The sequence below is a fragment of the Onychostoma macrolepis genome, chromosome 15 (genome assembly GCF_012432095.1).
Source record: "Onychostoma macrolepis isolate SWU-2019 chromosome 15, ASM1243209v1, whole genome shotgun sequence".
Classification (NCBI taxonomy): Eukaryota; Metazoa; Chordata; class Actinopteri; order Cypriniformes; family Cyprinidae; genus Onychostoma; species Onychostoma macrolepis.
The window spans coordinates 6,713,130-6,729,527 of record NC_081169.1 but is presented as its reverse complement, the minus strand read 5'-3'; the positions used below and the strand labels follow the sequence as shown (position 1 = coordinate 6,729,527).

Here is a 16,398-nt window from a genome sequence, read left to right as displayed (position 1 = left end):
GCTGGAGGAAAACCAAATTAGAGGTATTTCATATTTGCTTGGCGGGAAAGTACCCTATCCTACAGAAAAGCATTAAAAACTGCAAGATCTGATTACTTTTTGTCTCTTTTAGAAGAAAACAAACATATCCCCAGGTATTTATTCAATACAGTGGCTAAATTAACAAAAATAAAGCATCAACAGCTGTTGACATTTCCCAACAGCACAGCAGTAATGACTTTATGAACTATTTTACTTCCAAGATCGATATTATTAGAGATAAAATTGTAACCATGCAGCCGTCAGCTACAGTATCACATCAAATAGTGCACTATAGAACCCCTGAGGAACAATTCCACTCATTCTCTACTATAGGAGAGGAAGAATTGCTTAAACTTGTTAAATCATCTAAACCGATAACATGTATGGTAGACCCTATTCCATCTAAACTACTAAAAGAGGTGCTTCCAGAAGTCATAGACCCTCTTTTGGCTATTATTAATTCGTCATTGTCACTAGGATATGTCCCAAAGACCTTCAAACTGGCTGTTATTAAGCCTCTCATTAAAAAAAAAACACAACTTGACCCCAAAGATCTAGTTCATTACAGACCGATCTCAAATCTCCCTTTTCTGTCAAAGATACTAGAAAAGGTAGTATCCTCACAATTATATTCCTTCTTAGACCAAAATGATATCGGAGACTGCTCTCATTAGAGTTACAAATTAGCTGCTCTTATTATCTGATCGTGGTTGTATCTCTATTAGTGCTACTGGATCTTAGCGCTGCGTTCGACACTATCGATCACAACATTCTTTTGAATAGACTAGAAAACTTTGTTGGCATTAGTAGAAGTGCATTAGCATGGTTCAAATCTTACTTATCTGACCGCCATCAATTCATAGCAGTGAATGAAGAGGTATCATATTGATCACAAGTGCAGCATGGAGTACCTCAAGGCTCAGTACTAGGGCCGTTACTTTTCAAGTTTTACATGTTACCCTTGGGAAATATCATCAAGAAACACAGGGTTAGCTTTCACTGTTATGCTGATGATACTCAGCTCTATATTTCTTCGCGGCCCAGTGAAACACACCAAATTGAGAAACTAATGGAATGCAATGTCGATATAAAAGACTGGATGACGAGTAATTTCTTACTGCTAAATTCTGAAAAAACAGAGGTGTTAATTATCGGACCTACAACCCCACATGTAATAACCTAGAACACTGTCTAACATTTGTTGGCTGCCTTGTCAATTCTTCATCATCAGTTAGGAACCTAGGTGTGCTATTTGATAGCAATCTTTCCTTTGACAGCCATGTTTCCAGGACTGGAATTGAGAACTGCTGTTCTAGCATTTGTAAAACTGCATTTTTTTCATCTTATATATATATATCAATATATCTAAATTGAGCCCTATGCCCTCAATGTCAAATGCAGGGCCTATTTAGCGCCCAAACTCTGGAATAATCTACCTAACACTGTTCGGGAGGCAGACACACTCTATCAGTTTAAATCTAGATTAACGACCCATCTCTTTAACCTGGCGTACACATAACACACTAATACGCTTCTAATATTCAAATCCGTTAAAGGATTGTTAGGCTGCATTAATTAGGTCAACAGGAATCGGGAATACTTCCCATAACACCCAATGTACTGTTACATCGTAAGAAGAATGGCATCTACGTTAATATTAGTATGTTTCTTTCTTATTCCGAGGTCACCGTAGCCACCCGATCCAGTCCGTATCCAGATCAGATGGTGGATCAGCACCTGAAGACGACCTCTACAGCCCTGAACGTCAGCGGAGATCAGGACACCTAGATGAGCCCCAGAGACAGATCCCTAGTGAAGACCTCGTCACCTAGACAGTCATTGGGACAAGACCACAGGAACCAGATGAGTCCTTTACACAATCTGACTTTGATGCAGTTGGAATTTGAATGTTTTTTTTCTCCATTCTGTCACCGATGTAGTTTTGGTTCCTTGCCGCTGTCACCTCTGGCTTGCTTAGTTGGGGACACTTCATTTCCAGCGATATCGTCGACTTGATTGCACAGATACTATTTAAACTGAACTGAGCTGGACGATGGCATCGCTGAATTCAGTAATAAAATGGCTTTAACTGAAAATTGAGTGTTTAATCTTGTCATTTTACATTATTGACACTATTTTCCTATTTTGATATTGTGACGTTGCTTTGACACAATTTGTATTGTTGAAAGCGCTATATAAATAAAGGTGACTTGACTTGACACTTGAAATTTAGCTCAGGAGCATTCGATTACATGCAGATGTTACAACACTTCGAGTAAAGCTAACCTGTGGGAAATTCAATTGAATGGGTATGATTTGGAAAGGCACACACATCTTAATAAAAGATATAACAGCTGAAAATGCATAGAGCAAAAACCAAGCCCTGAGGTTAAAAACAAACTTCCTGCAGAGCTCAGAAACAGGATTGGATTGAGCCACACATCTGGGGAAGAGTTCAGAAATAAAATCTGCTGCATTGAACATTCACAGAATGTAGTCTCCATAACCCTTAATTGAACAAGTTTGAAACAACAGGACTCTTCCTAGAGATGGCCTCCTGGTCCAACTAGAGCTGTTTGGCAATTGATATGACAATAATCCACGTGAGACGCACAGACATGTAAACGCCCACATCACCTCCATAAACAAAGCAACAAGACTTTTCATCAAGTTCATCTCGGCTACTTTTCGTTTCTGGAAGACGACGAGCTGAGAGGAATAAGTCTTAAGATCATTTACATGAGTAAGTCTTTTTTTTATTAGGCTACTTGCATTTGTTATTGTGTTACTGTGACATAGCTCATACACATTTTACTATTTAGACTTTTTCCAAACTATAATCTAGTATAATTCCAGACTATAATCCCTGACTAAACGTATAATAATCAAGTGAAACATTATGAAGTAGGCTGTTTTTCATTCATTGCATCTAAATGTCTCACAACACCAGGATGTTTTTTTTTATTTTTATGTTCTATAAAATAGAAAGCAATACGATATAAAAGTAATATGGGTGTTGTTTACACTGTAGGCTACCACTATGAATTTTAGAGTAAGAATGTTTAGACAAAACTTTACTGTGATATACTCTGTTTGTTAAAACACTATAACTGATTCATTTGACCCAATTTTCCAAACCATTTATACAGTTCTCGAAACAAAGACACGTTTCTTAAAACTTTTAACACATTTCACCTGTTTTCACACACGTTCCAATTTGCTCTGTGTTTTCTGCAAACCTCTACACAAGAACGGCATCATTTTGCATTATTTACATTCTCATTTACAAAACACAAACAATATAACTACCTCAAGAATCACAAAATGAACACAAAAAGCACACATTTATCAGTGTGTGAAAATTAAGTAGCAAAACTGATGACACACAAGTCAAAATCTCAGGATGATATGAAAAGGAGGCAGGAGCACAGCTGATTATGTGTTTTGGAAAATTAATCCTGGTAATGGGATACAAAGAGGAATAGGAGGAGAAAAGATATATCGAGGGAATGAGGTCAAGGATCATTTGTTGCTGATGAAATATAAAGCTATATATTTCAATATAATATAATTTAATATAAATTATAGTTGACCATGTTCTTGTGCATGGAACGACCATAAGGAAAAGCTGACCTGCAGGCTCATCTACAGGGTTTTTACACTACTTAAACTTAACACTTGCAGTACATAGTAGCAGTATTTCAGATGAGCAGACTTTCACTATTCTTTGTACTGTAAATACTGTACCACACACCCTCAAACTCGTAAATGTTGAATTGATTTGTAGCCAAATACTTCTTACATGTACTGTATTTGTGCAGAACTGAGAGTCTGTCTAGGGGAGGCAGAGAAAATCCTTTGTCAGAAGACTAATAAACTGCTATAGTATAACAAATAAGGATATTACCAACACTGTAATGCAAACGTATTTATTGTTGTACAGTAACTGAGTATATTCCAATGTGTGTTTACTGTATATTCTGTTGTTTGGTTTTTGTACTTTTCTCTTCTAGTGCCATTCATCTACTGTAAGAAAACGTTACAGTAGTGCAATGAAAGTAAACTTGTCTTAAAGTTTATTGCTGAATTTTACTGTACCTGCTATACTCTACTCTATTTACGCTGCAGACTGTAACAGTCATTTTTTATGATATTACTACCTGAAAAAAAAAAAGTAATATATTTCGACAGAGCAAATAAGCTCAGGTATTCTCTTACCCCAGTTGGGTCATCATGGTTACCATGCACACTGAAGACAGGGATGGAGATGTTGAGATTACTGTCCAAGTAGTTCACCCATGGAAATCTGACAAAATAAGCAGTGAGGATAGTATTTTTGTATGCATGTTTACATGTGTTTTTTTTTTTTTTAATCTCTGTAAATTTTTACAAAATGCATATTAAAGTAGTATTTCATACTGAACAAACTTTTATCGTCCATCAAACATTTAATGAAAATGTTGATATTAATGTGGGTCAGTTTACATGACAGGTGCTGTTTGAGGTGTTTAATGTGCTTGAAACAGTTTCCCCAATACATAGCTTGAAACTTACATGTACTACACCACTGAAATGTTATCTTTTGTGTTAATATACTGAGTGCAACAGAAACAGGAATGCAATAATTGTGACCAAAATATAAATTGATCAAATATTTGTTGAGAAATCAAAATGTATGCAAGAAATTATGTTTTTGAGAAGTGAATCTGTAATAGCACCTTACATTTACAAAGAAAACAGTAACAAAGATGTTTATTTTTTATAATAAAATAAAGCAATCCAATTTGTTTAAAATATTGTTTTGTCTTTCAAGTTTCTCAAATCTAATTAAATAAAATTTTATGTAACAGACTTACTTTACAAATAATTCTTGCTATACAATGGCAATTCACATTGACCACGGATGTTGACAGATAATTCACATCCACAAATAAAACAATGCTACATTATGTTTGATTACTACAGGTGACATGAAGGTTAGAAAATAATTAAATCATTTGGTAGCACTTTCTATGAAGCCCATATTTGTAAGAAATTATAAGGGTATTCTTAAGGCATTATAATGAATGCATAATGCATTATTTATATTATATATATATATATATATATATATATATATATATATATATATATATATATATATATATATATAAATAAAATGTGTTGTATCGTGTCATTAATAATCATAAAAACAATTACAATACATTATAATACTTATTTGTGGTTATAACTTTTAAGAAGACTTTGTATTTGTCACTTTAGAAATAAAAAAAAATAATGAAATGACATGTGGCCAAGTATGGTGACCCATACTCGGAATTTGTGCTCTGTATTTAACCCATCCAAGCGCACACACACACACAGTAGTGAACACACACACCATGAACACACACCTGGAACAGTGGGCAGCCATATTGCTGCGGCACCCGGGAAGCAGGTGGGGGTTCGGTGCCTTGCTCAAGGGTCTCACCTCAATCGTGGTATTGAGGGTGGAAGAGAGTGCTGGTAATTCACTACCCCCACCAACAATTCCTGCTGAACTTGAACCCACAACCCTCGGGTTACAAGTCCAACTCTCTAACCATTAGGCCATGACTGCCCCCAAATACGATGCGTTTGTAAGAAATTATTGTGCCAATCTTAATGTGAAGATACAAGACTTATACAGTGCATTCTGAAAGTATTCAGACCCTCTTCCTTTTTTAATTTTATGTTGCATCTTGATACTACAATCGTTTAATTTTTTTCCCTCATTAATCTACACTCCGCATCTCATAATGACAAAGTGAAAACAGAATTTTAGAAATGTTTGTAAATTTATTAAAAAAATAAAAAATAAAAATAAATACCTGAAATATCACATGTACATAAGTAAATGGGCCACTCTAGGACATTCACAGAGTTGTCCCTAAGCCACTCCTGTGTTGCCTTGGCTTTGTGCTTAGGGTCATTGTCATGTTGGAAGCTGAACCTTCGGCCCTGAGCACTGTGGAACAGGTTTTCATTGAGGATATCTCTGTACTTTGCACCATTCAGCTTTCCCTCAACCCTGACCGGTCTCCCATTCCCTGCCGCTGAAAAACACCCCAACAGCATGAGGCTGCTATCAGCACACTTTACTTTGGGATGGTACTCTGCAGGTGATCTCATAATCTTGTTTCTCAGAGTCTGAGGCAGTGGCGGCATTTCACAAAACCATAGGGCAGAGTTCCTCAATTAGTTTTTGCAGAGGACCGAATTCTACCAACAATACCAAGCCAAGGGCCACTGACCTATATATATATACACAATTATTATATTATTGTTGCTTTTGTCAAAATAGTCACAAGATGGTCACAAGGTAAATATTCAGATTTTTTCCCCCAGTAGTCCGTTTTATTCAAACAATTATGAACATTTTTGCATTTAGATACAGAAGAATTTTGCCAGTTGAATATTAAAACAAATGAACAAACAAAAAATCTGGATCTCCATGTCTGCCATGCAAATCAACTGTTCCTGCTCATCTCCATACTGGATCTCTTCTCTCCGCTTTCCCTAATTGCAGATTCAATTATTAGATATGTCAGCATTAATAATTTTAATAGAATTTTTGGGGAGGATCAAACTGTAACACCGTGTGTCCCAACCAGACGTGACACGATAAAAAGTATATTTTCCATGTAATTTTTGTCCTAACCACCCGCGACACGTGACAATCAGTGACAAAGAATTCTATTTTAGAATTTTTTTTCTTTTCTGTGACGTCGCGGCAGGAACAATATACAAAATATGACAGTGATAATCTCAGGTAATGATTATGTGCTTTATTCGACATTAAAAGCGTCTAATGTGAGTTTGAATATTATTTTGCGTGAGGTTTATAGCCATAGTGAAAGCAACAATAGATATGTTACCTCAGATCTTGAAAATAAATTAAAGCAAACTTACGTTAAAGCTGTGAACTCACTGCGAATCAACATCCATAACAAAGATGGTATCACTCACTCACTCAAAACTGTTCAGTCCATTCACATTTGAATCATATATTTTCCATGTCCACTTTTCTTTACTTCACACTTGCTATGTTTTTGCTGTCACATAGTATCTACACTGGACGCGACAAAGCATTGAAAATCATTTGAACTTTGTGTCAGTACGTCATAAATAGAACGAGTCAGCAGTTTACTGTCGGGGATTTTTCTCGCAGCGCTCCGCCACATCCAGTGTAGACAGCATCACTGATTATAATAAATTCTATGGTATGGTGTAGACACAATGTAAGTTAATGTCGCTTTCTGGTGCTGCGTTTGAATTTTCATGCCATATTATTTGAAATTAGCGCGGGTCAAACATCTTTCTCTCCGGCCCGCGGGCTGCCTATTGAGGAATCCTGCCATAGTGCACGCAGGGGGTGGGGTGGGATATATAAAATAAATAAATAAAAATCCAACGGTACACTGAAGCACTGAAATATAGGGGGAAAATTTTTTTTGTTTTGTTTTTTTTCCCCAGTAATTAAACACTGCGTCGTCAGAGTTGTAAGAATTACAGAACCTCAGACACTTTGAACTTCTGAGATGGACAACACCAACACGGTGTATTAACATACAGACATCTGTCTCCACATCCCACTGAGAGAAAATGCAGGAAAACGCCTCTCTCACATATGCATCAGTGCATTTTCAACCCCTTCCTTCCCTCACCCATCCTTCCCTTCACTCAACTCACTCAGAATGGTCAATAGTGGAATATAATGTTCTACATTAATGCAAGTGATATTAACAGTCATGTTTGGTATCATTTGAATTGTCTCAGGGCAACTGGTACAATGGTCTTATTCTTATAAGAAGTAAACTAAAAGGTAATACAGATCCTAAGAGTTTAGAGAGATTTTGCATACTGTCGAGGGCAGGTCAGTTTCAAGTGGTTTCCATGCAAAATTACCTTTTGTCCCAAAAGGTGTTAACTCGTCAATGCAAATTCCAATCGTTAGCTCCTGTCTCCATCTCGGGGATGTTGGTCTTGTTCTGGGGTACTTAAGGAAGTGTTGCAAAAGGATCGGGCGATCTGTAGCCAGAAGCCCGTAGTGTGGTGTCTCTATACTTCACACTATGTATTTCTATAAAGTCAGGTATGCATCTTTTACTCGTAGATTTATCTTTGAGAATTCGATGTTTTGTATTGATATGATCTGATATCTCTGAATTGGCTATGTAATTGACATAATACATATTTACCTGACTGATAATAAATTGTTACATTTGATCTTATTCTGTTTTACTCTGTAATTATTGACTCTAGTAGAATATGTTGTATCCTTGTTAGAGACATGAGCACCTGAATGAACGAGTAAATATAAAGTAAAGAGTCACCAGAATAATCAAATATCAGAAGAATACTAATTAGAAATAGACAAACAACCAATTTGCATTTCAACCTAAATTCGATGTTATAATAAAATGGAGTCAGATTAGATATTAAAATGGAGTCAGATTAGATATTAAAATGGAGTCAGATTTGAAGTTAACCTAGACTGAACAATTTTGCGCTGAAAAGGCCGAACGCGCAGGAAACCTTCACCACGATTGGATACCGTCCTTGGACCAAATTTGTGGACCTTACAGTGGTGACCAACCTCCGTGATCTCCCTACCTAGGCGAGTGGCGTCTTTCCAGCGCAATTTTGGTTTCATTCACACCGAGGATATGAGGCTTGAGCTCCTTCTTCCCTGTCTACAACTGCTGTGGTAAGTTCGTTCCTTTTATTTTTAGAAGAGTCAGGAAAGCTTTTGCATCTCACATATAGACATTTTAGAACGGGTCGACATACCCATTGTTAGACCGGAGACCGTAGAAATCCGGTGGGAAGAAAACTAGCTGGGAAACATGACTTTTCAGGGACAGTACAGCGCCAGTGTAGATCAGGAGATCATGGAAATTCAAGCCTTACAAATAAAAGACACCCTCCTTCGTTTAAACGATAAAGGATTAAACCTTAAGTGGAAAAACAACGAAATCATATCTTGGTTTTTGGCGAAGGAGAAAATTGGCATCTAAATCAAAATATAAAAACAACAGCTGCCATCGTCTACTTGCTTAGGAAAACGACCTAGAAACATTAGCCGAAAATGAACGCATGATAGAGAGTATCAAAGAAATCGAGAAAGCACGTTCGGATGAATTACAAAAGCTTAGAGCACAGGTCGAGGCGTTTATATACGAAAGACAAGGTTGGGCAAGAAAAAGTGAAAACATGGCAAGAAAAATAGATGCGCTCCAAAAGAAACTCAAAGCCGGCAATAATTATATATCAGCCCTTGAAGACTGCTGTGATAATGCAGGCTTCCGGTGGCTGCAGTAAAGAAAGCAGCACTGGATGAAACTTTTGATTCTGAGGAAAACAGTGATAGCGATGATGATGATGATGTTGCTGCGTTAGGGAGTCGGACACGGAGAGAAACTCGTAACGAGCTCCCGTTCAGAGACATGAAGAACGAAATCAGCGAAGTCCGATCAAAGCAAGAGCAAAACCCAGCGAAAGACCACCCAAATCAATCAGAGTCGCTGTACTAAAACCATGACTAACGCTAACGATGAAATAACCACAATTAGCCGTCCATTAACATGCGAAGAGTGTACAAAACACAAACAAATCGTGGGAATGATGCCCAAAGAGGGCCATTCCAACCCTACTGGGAAACACTGATGTTACAGGCTACAGTGTTTAAACTAGAAACTAGAGATGTGTGGCAAATAGCACTCCTTACGATCCCTGAAGAACTAAGATCGAAACTAAGCCCAGAGATGAAATCCGGTGACATAATCAAACGAAATAATAATGAAACCGACGAAAGTATCTATGAACGATTAAAACAAGCATTGCTAGATATGAGGGGACCAACGACCGCGGATTGGAGCAGGATACTAGAAATTAAACAGGGAAGCAATGAACCGTTTGAAACATACGCTGAACGTCTGTGGGTGACATACAAAGAACATTCCGGTCTAGAAACTGCAAGCCGTGATCACGAACCGTTATTACAACTCATAAAGAACAATGCTGGCACTCCAGTCCAAAATGCATTGTCAAGCGGAGTAGATCCGTCCGAAAACACGTTCAGAACGATAGTAGATTGGGGTTCGAGGATAGAAAACAGATGGAAATCAAAGGCCCTCAATATTGCATCTGCACAGGGGTTAACAGAAGAGAAAAGCACAAATTATTCTAACAGAAATGGGGCTGAAAAGCATGTCCACTTCTTGGAAGAGGTGACTTGCTGTGATGACTCTAGAACTCTTAGTTCAGGGAAAGCATGTGCCACTGCTCAAGATAGCGTGCCAGTTTCAGTTCTTAAGGTGATGCAGCACAATAATGGCACAGAGTCATGTACCAGAATGCATGGTGTAAGAGAAGCATTAGGGAGTCATGAAAAACCTCAAACTTCAGGAGAACACAGCAGACAACCCTATGGCAAAGACAGCAGGTTTTGTAGTTCCTGTCACAAAATAGGCCATACAGAAGAAAAATGTTGGGCACTGGGAAGGAGTAGACCTCCACCTTATTTTCTGAAACATAGGAAATCACTTTCTAAAGGCAAAGATCAATTGTTTACATGTAACAAGTCATCCTCAGGTAAAACTCTTAGTGAGTTAACTGCATTGCTCACACAAGGCTTCCAGATACTGACTTCACTTGCTAGTGGGTTAGCAGCTTAATAGCGATGAGTTTAATATGTAAATATCCCAATTTCAATGATCCTGTTTTATTTTCAAATTTGTAATTGTGCTAAACACAATGTGCATATAACACACATCATAGATGTTTGTGCTACTACATGTACACATAGACTAGTTGAGTTTATTCTTTAAAAACACATGACTGCTTTACTGTAAGTGTGCGAAAAACACTTAGGTTTAAGGTTGTAGATGCTACATGCATACTAGACCGTGTGTCTTCTGTGAAATTGGAATAACTGTTATACTGGAATTACATAGCAATTTTAAGTTGCATGTGTGTCTATCTATGTTAAATTTGTTTGTCTCCTGAGTGGTACACTCTGCTATTTTCCATAGCTGCAGTTAAACCAGGTACAGGAGCATAGAATTGCTATATGGCCACAGAATGTTTTCACAATTGTCTTAACAATGAAAATGACCAGCAAGACCAAATGAAATAAATAGGCCTTGGAAACGTAAAACAATGACTGTGCATTGCATCAGCTCTGAACCTGCTCAAACTCCTCAACACCTTTTTCATATTCAAATGAATTAACACGTGAATGCAATTTGTGACAACTTAGATCTTGTTGCAGATTGATATGCTACCCAGTGCCAAGAGGGAGGAGATGTGTCTTCATTTTAATAGTGTGGCACAAGCGATAGCAAACCAATTCATTCTTCGCTGGGTAACACCAACCAAAAATTAATCTGATCAGAAGGACTGATTAGCATTAATATTCCACAGTTAAACACCAACTGATTTTCTAAATTTACTAGAAAAAATAATGAAAGGGAGGTGAAAAATACTCAAAATTAACTGGGTTCTCTCAGTATTTGTTTCTGTCTCAGGTTGACCACTGCAATTCCTTGAAAGTGAGATACCAGGAAAGCACCTGATTCCAGCTACATCAAACCAGGACAGCGGAATTGTCAGAATATAACCTGAAATTGCGAGAGATGGGTGCAACGACTCTTCAAGAGGCCATTCACACTTCACAATAGTACATTACCACACAAATCTCTACATGGCCTTCCGGATTAGCACCGAACTAAATTTTGCAACACAGATTGTTAGAGATTAGACTCCACCCATCTCCCAGACATGAGCACAGAGCACACACATTTGCATCATCACCTCATCTATACTAACCAGTCTGAACACTACGCATCACAGAAGACAGTGATGGCTTAAATTTCAAATATGGTACTCCACTAAAGACCTATTGTCCATCTTCACACTAACAGAACAACATAGCTTCACACACATAGGACAGTAGAGCTAATCCCATGATGACAATCTAAAGAAAGACACATAATAATTGCTATTTACAACCGTCATCTCATGGGAAGCACCTAATATACATATGCATGATTACCGTCACAAATCGATGATGTTAAATTATGAACAAGGCAAATCTGCCATGAAAATTCAAAAGGTTATTGGGATGTCTTGGCAAACCAGAGGGCCCGCTGGTTTCCCAACAGATCACTAATAACAGAAACATTATCAAAATGATTAAACATGGAGTGCGGACACTTCTGTTGATCAGCTACAAAATGTACAATTTGACTATGGCATCGAATGTGACTTAGCTTGCATGACACACACACACAAACACACACACACACACACACACACTATTACAAGGGATCCAGGATCTCCATTCTTGTATAAAACCTAAGCACACTTTAGATCACTACCTTGAAATCTTAGGTGACTTGCATTGCAGAACTATATATATACACATATATATGTGTGTCTATACCTTTGTAATTGGGATTGAATATTTAATATTATTATTATTATTGTCATGTTTTAATGATGCATACCATCTTTATAAATATGTAAGTTACACTGACTTTTTGCTACTTTTCATTTGAGCCACTCAGACCAAGCATTCTTTAATTCCACTACCATTAAAATCCATCAGAGTGGTAGTGAGGAATTGGCTATTTTAAAATGGGACCACCTTATGAAATGAGACCTCAAAAGACACCTGAGACCCAACGTACCATTTGCACTTGTTGACATGAACCTACCGTATGTTTTTTGCTTTGTTATAAGTTCTTGTACCAAATCTCACAGCTTTCTTCTCATTTTCAATGACATAAAGTTCATCATTGTTCAATCGTGAAGTCATTAAGATGCTGTTTAAATGTCTCACACAAAGCAGTGTGTAACCAGCGAGAACCCTTCACCTGTTGGAGTCTGCCCAGCAATCTGTACAATTGGAGGTGACAAGATTCAACAAAAGAGGCAAGAAAGTCCTAGGGAAGGTGTCACTAGAGACAGAAGTTTCTCCATGATGGAGCGACTCGTCAAGCAATAAAAGGCCTGGATTGATTCAATGAACTATGCACACGGGTTGTCCTCAACCAGACATATGAAAACCTGAACCCATTCATCCACCTGCTGAATTCAAGCTACATGCACCTGCTGAGACTGGTGTACACAAAGGCCTTTCTAAAGGCCTCTACAACTGCAAATACTACATCACAAGGACCACAAGTGTCTGACAAGTGACCTCTTTGGGAATCATATGGAATTGACCCACGTGGTCAAAGGGAGGAAACTGTAAGAATTACAGAACCTCAGACACTTTGAACTTCTGAGATGGACAACACCAACACGGTGTATTAACATACAGACATCTGTCTCCACATCCCACTGAGAGAAAATGCAGGAAAACGCCTCTCTCACATATGCATCAGTGCATTTTCAACCCCTTCCTTCCCTCACCCATCCTTCCCTTCACTCAACTCACTCAGAATGGTCAATAGTGGAATATAATGTTCTACATTAATGCAAGTGATATTAACAGTCATGTTTGGTATCATTTGAATTGTCTCAGGGCAACTGGTACAATGGTCTTATTCTTATAAGAAGTAAACTAAAAGGTAATACAGATCCTAAGAGTTTAGAGAGATTTTGCATACTGTCGAGGGCAGGTCAGTTTCAAGTGGTTTCCATGCAAAATTACCTTTTGTCCCAAAAGGTGTTAACTCGTCAATGCAAATTCCAATCGTTAGCTCCTGTCTCCATCTCGGGGATGTTGGTCTTGTTCTGGGGTACTTAAGGAAGTGTTGCAAAAGGATCGGTAGCGATCTGTAGCCAGAAGCCCGTAGTGTGGTGTCTCTATACTTCACACTATGTATTTCTATAAAGTCAGGTATGCATCTTTTACTCGTAGATTTATCTTTGAGAATTCGATGTTTTGTATTGATATGATCTGATATCTCTGAATTGGCTATGTAATTGACATAATACATATTTACCTGACTGATAATAAATTGTTACATTTGATCTTATTCTGTTTTACTCTGTAATTATTGACTCTAGTAGAATATGTTGTATCCTTGTTAGAGACATGAGCACCTGAATGAACGAGTAAATATAAAGTAAAGAGTCACCAGAATAATCAAATATCAGAAGAATACTAATTAGAAATAGACAAACAACCAATTTGCATTTTCAACCTAAATTCGATGTTATAATAAAATGGAGTCAGATTAGATATTAAAATGGAGTCAGATTAGATATTAAAATGGAGTCAGATTTGAAGTTAACCTAGACTGAACAATTTTGCGCGCTGAAAAGGCCGAACGCGCAGGAAACCTTCACCCACGATTGGATACTGTCCTTGGACCAAATTTGTGGACCTTACAGAGTTGGAATTGTGGTTTTATCAGACACTTTCACTTTTGCACTTAACATTATATGAAAATCAAGCTCAAATGGAGTTAACAAGGTTTTTGATCAGCAAATGATGGAGATCTGCGTTTTGTCTGTCATTAGAACAGCTGTATCTGAGGCAGCAAGTGCATCGCATTACGCTTTCATCAACTTACAGGTTATAACGTTTATTGTAACTATATGGGCGCTTAGTTTTTCTTGTTTAATACACATGGCCAAAATCTCATGATATGAAGCGTTATATGCACAGGATATTTAAAACATAGCATAAAAATGTATATTGGCTACAACTAGGCGGCAAATGTAACTCTTCTCCACTCTTCAAACACACACAAAAAATTTAGCCTTTACAGACAATGTTTAAGCAAAGAAAACGCTGTTCTTATTTCAAACATAAGTTGTTTATTTACCCTTACATTGCGAACAAGCGGAGATCTGTCTCCTCCAGGCTGTGCACGGTGCTTCATTCTAAATGGAGGCAGGGTGAAGTTACGAGGTTTCGCGGAGAGCTTGAGGATCCAATGGCGTTACAAAGTTTTACTGACAAGCTCTTTTAATTACTTTTAATTAATTTTCATTGGTTAAATATTTGTAAAACCCTCAAACAGACATAAGGGAAACTAATAGCACTGATTTAAAATGATAAAATATTATAGAGATATAAAGTTTGGATAATTTTCCACGGCACACCTGACTGGGCTAGGGTATGGCGACTGCCATACGGAAACGCTGCCCCTGGTCTGAGGGTACTTTAGGTGTTGTTTTGCAATTTCCAAGTGTGTTTTCATGTGTCTTCACTGAGGAGAGGATTGAGTTTGGCCACACTACCATAAAGCCCAGATTGGTGGAGTGTTGCAGTGATGTTTATATCCTTCTGTAAGTTTCTCCCATCTGCATATATGATCATGGAGCTCAACTAGAGTGGCAATCAGGTTCTTGGTCACCAGTCTAGACAAGGTCCTTCTCCGTCAATTGCTCAGTTTGGCTGGGCGACCAGATCTTCTTCTTCCATTTGAGAATTATGGAACTCCTTGCTCTTGAGAACCTTTAGCGCAGCAGAAATTGTTTTGTAGCCTTCCCCAGACCTGTGCCTCGATAAAATCCTGTCTCTGAGCTCTGCAGGCAGTTTCTTTGACCTCATGGCTTGGTTTTCGCTCTGATATGCACTGTCAACTGTGAGGACTTTTATAGAGATGCGTTTGCCTTTCCAAAATCATGTTCAGAAACTAATATATCGTAGAATCTTTAATTTTCTGTAAAGCTGCTTTGCAACGATTTGTATCATGAAAAGCGCTATACTTACTTGAATTGAATAAACTTGAATTGAATTGAACGTCCAATCAATGTAATTCATCACAGGTGAGAGAGAGATCCCAGGGCACGTAATGTCAAAAATTTGATTTATTACCTCTCATAAAGATAAGACCCCCACCCTCCCTCCCACCCAAACTGGACACCTGTTTGTCCGTGCCCCACCCATCTAAATGAGCATCTGTTTTTACTGTCCAGTGATCCTAAGGTATTTATGAATGTTTTGGGAACCGTGTTTTGTGTGGGCCATTGAAGACTATTATGTGTTTAAACTTTAAATTGTGAAACTGTGTTAAACGGGACAAAGGGAAGTTTTATTAGAGTTTTCACGCACACATATCAACAAAAACATACGTAAAATGAGCAACGACTTGCCAGTGTTGTTGTAACGAACTCTAACTAGTTTAAAACGTTTTAAGTTAAATAAAAAGAAGTAGAAGTGAGCGTGTTTGTTTATTTAAAACAAACAAAGCATCTGACACCTTAGTTAAAACAATAGCATAACATTACAAAGTTAAATAATATAGAGTTGACTCATCTTACCCGTCTTCTAAAACAAAAAAAAAAAGCATCAGAAGCGACGTTTACAACGTTCTATCATTACAGATTAAAAGGTAGCTTTTCTCACAAGTTACAGCAAATAGATCTGACTTATCTTACCCGTATTCTAAA

The 16,398-nt window shown here is 37.7% G+C and overlaps 1 protein-coding gene across 3 annotated transcripts in view; it reads right to left on the bottom strand.

Annotated features, from left to right (window-relative positions):
* Positions 1 to 16,398, bottom strand: part of mre11a (MRE11 homolog A, double strand break repair nuclease) — a 191,668-nt gene that overhangs the window by 99,171 nt on the left and 76,099 nt on the right. For all 3 annotated transcript variants that reach the window (XM_058799759.1, XM_058799760.1, XM_058799761.1), the window contains one exon: positions 4,240 to 4,327. In XM_058799759.1, the coding sequence (XP_058655742.1) occupies positions 4,240 to 4,327 (88 nt within the window). The remainder of the gene's footprint in view (positions 1 to 4,239; positions 4,328 to 16,398) is intronic.